The 4,851-nt window shown below is 53.4% G+C and overlaps 1 protein-coding gene across 1 annotated transcript; it reads right to left on the reverse strand.

Moving 5' to 3' along the window:
* Window positions 1-454: 454 nt before the first annotated feature.
* KLHDC10 (kelch domain containing 10) lies at window positions 455-4,616 on the reverse strand (the record flags this gene model as incomplete). The annotated part of the gene is made up of 7 exons (XM_010139996.1): window positions 455-550; window positions 882-953; window positions 1,122-1,188; window positions 1,816-1,900; window positions 2,463-2,611; window positions 3,683-3,837; window positions 4,368-4,616. Coding segments are annotated over 7 exons (873 nt in total), but the record flags the coding sequence as incomplete, so codon positions are not given.
* Between the last annotated feature and the right edge of the window lie 235 nt (window positions 4,617-4,851).

Consider the following 4,851-nt stretch of genomic DNA (forward strand, 5'->3'; position numbering starts at 1 on the left):
GAAGAGCCTGGAGAAGAAGGATCAATACTGTAAGTGCTGCTTCAGGCCATGGTGAGCAATGTGGCTTCTATCACGCCCGGGGGAATGTGTTCTGGGAGGACAACGGGGCTACAGGAGAAGCCCAACTCCAGTTGAAGGCACAAAATGCAGAACCGGGGGTAACTGGACACTGGTTCCACAGGGAGAGCCCTCGAAGCTGTGCCTCAAACGGCGCTGCCCGAGTGGTTTACAGCAGCGACGTCTGGAGGCTCCAGGTGAAGAACAAAAGATTCTGTTAGGCTCCGTGCAGCCCCTAACACACCAAACGGCCCTCGCTTCACTCAGGGGTGGAAAGACCCGGGTGCACACTCACAGTCCACTCCACGTGAGCATCTTGGATCTACGCCCCGAGGAGGATCAACTATCACAGACATCCTGGAAAAGGTTTCTCTCAGCTGCCAGCACCTGGCCCTACTCTGCTTCTCACGGTGGACTGTAAAGCTCATGGGTTCCTCACCAACCTGCGGCACGAGCATCGTCTGTACCCGCTCCTGAGCTCGCAGCCAGTAAGCTGCAAAGTATCACAGGCACTCACGGCTAAAATATGTTGTATCTTACGTTGACACGGCCACACGTCACAGGAGACTGACGCGCTGCCTAAAACATTGCAGAACTCCAGAGAGCAACAGCTCTGCGCAGTGCAGAAGTGAACCTGCCTACAGCAGCGAGATCCTGCGGGTGGAAAGTGGTGCCAGCTGGGCAGCTTGAGGCCTGTTAACTCAAAAGAAATCCTCTGCCGGAGAAGTCCTGTGCACCCTGCGCTTCCCCCAAACACGTGCGGAGGCCAGTGCAGCCCAGGCTGGAAGGATGGGCTTGTCACTGCCAGGCTGTGGAAAACTCACTGGTTGTCAAGAGGTGGATCTTACCGTTCTTTATCTGAACGCAGCTGTGGCACCTCCTGGCTGCTGGGAAGCCTGAGGAGAACAAAAAAAAAAAAAACCCATCACCTAGAGTTGCTTTAAAGTGACTGGGCAAGCAGTGATTCTGTCTGCCCCCATCATCACGGACAGGAGTTGCTTGTTTCATTTATAAAGGGCTTCCACAACCCCCTGCACAACATCCTTATGAAATTCGAGACTCACCAACTTTTTCATGCGGTTTTGTGGCAATCTCCTCCCAGGTGTTGGTTTCCAGGTTGTACGCGTGGATCTGGAGGGACACAGAGGAGCTGTTAGTTCCTCCTGGCTCCGCCAGCACCACAGTGACGCAGTTACAGACCCAAGAACCCCACAAATAACCTCTTTTTTTCATTAGGTGCAGAAATAAAACAGCTAACGGCAGCCAGTGACTAAGCAGGTAGAAAATCACCTTCACAGCGCACCAGCTTACTAAAGCCTTCGCCTCAGGCTTTGCTGCTTGAGCCCCAGGGCTGAAGAGAAAGAATACTTCTAAAAAGGAAATTAAGCATTAAGGGAGAAGACAAGAGTCACCGTATCAATATCTGAATTTAACGTAGAGGAATTCCTGCTTGAGCATTTCCCTCTTTCGGCACAAATGCAACATCCGGCAACGTGTCCGGAGTGGTTTGAAATGAGAATCTTTGGTAACAGGCCTACAGAAAGGACGCAGTGCCGCAGAGCGGCGCGGTCACTGCGTACCAGGACGTCTCAGGACGTGTCTGTGGCAACCCCAGGTTCCACCGAGAGCGGAGAGTGATCTGCTCCTGGTTATCTGCTTTATTACCAGGCTCTCCGGACAAAGGCAGCGAAGAGACTCTGCTGGTGTTTGTAGAACATCTTCTCTCCAGGCAGGCACTCAAGGTTTCTATCGCCTTACCTTATCCAAGGAATAAGCTGTCCAGGAAGTTCCACCTCCCAGGATATAAATCCGTTGGCCATCATGTGCGATTTCATGTCTGTACCTGAAGGTGCAAAGAAGGACGTGTCTTAGTGCACGTGAGCCACAAAAGGCTTCCAGAAAACGCTACCGGCTTCCAGCGCTTCGAGCCGACACCCCGAGGCTGGCTTTTCTGCGTCAGTCCCTCAGGCTGGGAGCTCTCAGCAGGAGGGATCCAATCCTGAAAGGTATTTTCTGGGAGCAGTGCATCACGGAACTAGGTGTAGTGATTTACGGAACACCGTGACAGCCATCGATATTCCAGCCCCTGACTGATCAGTCACTGATGGGTCTCCCAGCCCTCCTTCCTTCACGCCTTGCTACAGCATAGGACATGGGCATCAACCAGAGGCTCTTCCCCCCTCAGCAGTCACCAGCTGCCCCCAGCTCTATTCTGGCACCACACAGTCCAGACTGGTGTCCAGGAAAGCTTCACACCCCAGCCCTGCGTCCCCTGCGCACCAGACTGCTGGAGCACCGGTTGTGCGAGGTTCACGCTGCTCTAAGAGTCTCTCTCAGCTTCTCACTCCCAGGGAAGGTGGTGACTCCCCAGCGCAAAAGCTCTCTAAGACCGTCCAGCTTCTCACCTCTCCTCTGGCATGTCACAGGACATGTTGTTTGGCTTCAGCTGGATCCACTCTCTAGTGTTGAGGTCTAGCTTATGTAGGTCGGTGCTGTAAATGTAGCCAGTTGTTCCTCCAAACACGTAGAGACAACCATTGATGATGGCCATGGCCTGGCAGGTAACAGAGAGAAACCAGTTACAAATGACACATCACACCAGTGTCTGAAACAGAGAATTCCCACCCTCCCAAAGCAAGAGCCTGCTTGCAAAGCTCTGTCTGCAACTTCCAACACGTTTGGGAGGGACATGAAGGCCAGACAAGGATGATACACAAAAGATGGCAAGGGGTGTCTGTAGGAACAAAAAGTAACTCCATGGTCACAAGACGAGGACCTAGAAGTGGGGCTGCTGAGTTTCAGGAACTGGAACAGACAGATCTGTGCGACTGGCAGCTAAAACTGAAGCACGGTTAACCCTGAATCTCTTCCACATTGACCTGATACAGAGAGTAAGCCAGACTAAACAACGGAGACAGCCTCAATTCAATCAAAACCGCACAATTCAAGAGCACACAGACCGTCAGCCCCCTCAAACCATGAAAGTGGTGCAGGCTCCACTCCCTGGTGCCGTCCAAGGCGGAAGCAGTTGCCGGTGTGCCACAGGCCAGCTCGAGCTGGCCAAGGGAAGACAACTTTGCTTCCCCCAAGGGTCTGGCATGTGTCTAAACGAGCAGTTAGCTGGGTTACAAACGTCTGCACCACAAGCACCTTGGCAGCACGACTGGGAAGCAGAGCAGAAGCTGGCAGTCCTCCTGCGAGAGGGAATCTAGTTCACGCACACTACGCTCATCCACGACGCTACGGGGAGTCTCAAAAGTTGTCATTCTGACAGAAACGAGACCTACTAACCACGGTTCTCCCTCATAGTTTGGGGTTTTAAAGACTTTGAGGAGGCTACAGAGCAACTCCAGAAACTACCAACCCCTCCTGGAATCAGACAGACCTTTTCATTGAGCATTTAGTTAAGAAAGTTTGGCTCTTCTACCTGCCAGGAAACAACTCCTTTCCGTGGAAGTCTCAAAGGACCGAGACCACCGATTTCGTTATGGCTGACACCTGCCTTTCCTGACACTTCTGTACATGGAGCACAACACCGGTTACCAGCAGAGGAGAGAGCTCTCCGTGCTCTCCCCTTTGCTGCGACACACACTCCACATGTCTCGACACGGCCCGTCCTTCGTACCTGGCCGTAGATTCGGTTGGGTTTCTTTCCTCGGCAGCTGAGCAGAGCCCATCTCTTGTACTTGACATTGCAGACGTGGACGTCATTGCCGTTGCTCTCCCCAAAGGGGATCCCGGTGCCCCCGAACACAAGCAGGTTGTTGCCGTGCAGTACAACTAGGAGAGAGAGACAGAGCAGAGGCTCTCGTTGCTGTCAGGCAGAAAAAGGGAACCACTCTGCTCTGGGGACGGCAGGCAGAGCGGGTTCCACATCCTTCAAACGCCCTACAAGCTCCTCTAGCTTTCATGGCTTTGAAACGCTCTAAAAGAGAAAGAATGAGAGTTAAAACCATGGTAACCAACGGCCTGCTTTCAACAGGCTAGTGAACAAAGAGCTATTTTGGGACGCTTTGAGGTGTCTGATTGCACCGAGCACCTCCTCGATGAAAGTGCAGATGCCCCGCAGCTACCCAACTAAATACCTGAAGACTGTGTCTGGCCTTTGAGGTTTTTTCTTTCCCCCTGCCTCAACCTGAGCCAAAGGGGAGAGAAAAATCACAAACCCAGCTCGAACTCAAGGCCTGCTCCCAGAAGAGCTGGAAACAGGACCCAGATTTCCCACTTCTTGCCTGGTTTTGCATTCCACCAGGGACACCGATTAAAATAGCTTCAGGAGCAGGCGGTAGGAATTGGATTTCCTTACGTACGTGACATGGAGGCCAGTTCCCTGGGCATGTAGCCCTCGGTGCCCATCTGATGCCAGGTGTCTGTCGCGAAGTTGTACCGCCAGAGCTCCCTGAAGAGCGGGTAGTCTTCGTTCTCTTGCCCACCGGACTCATCGTAGTCAGGGTTGTAGCCTCCAAACACGTACAAGTTGGCGTTATCTGCCACGCAACGATGGCCGCTTCTGGCTGGTGGAGATCTATGGCCTACAGCAAAACGAGAAGGTGGAACAGCTTCAGGGAAACGTCAGCAGAGGAGCTGAGCTCGTGTCTGAGGGTCAGGCCTCCGTCCGCTGTGGTGGTCCTCCAACGAGAGCGGCTGGTGTTCAGCCGTGGGGAGGAAGGAGCCAGGAGGAAACAGCTCTGCACTGACAGAGCCACCCTCTGCACAGGAATGGGGACAGCCTCTGCGTGCCACCATCGCGTTCACGTCCACTCCAGCTCCTGGACCACACCTGCCTGAGGAGAC

The sequence above is a fragment of the Buceros rhinoceros genome, unplaced genomic scaffold (assembly GCF_000710305.1).
Source record: "Buceros rhinoceros silvestris isolate BGI_N320 unplaced genomic scaffold, ASM71030v1 scaffold40227, whole genome shotgun sequence".
NCBI lineage: Eukaryota > Metazoa > Chordata > Aves > Bucerotiformes > Bucerotidae > Buceros > Buceros rhinoceros.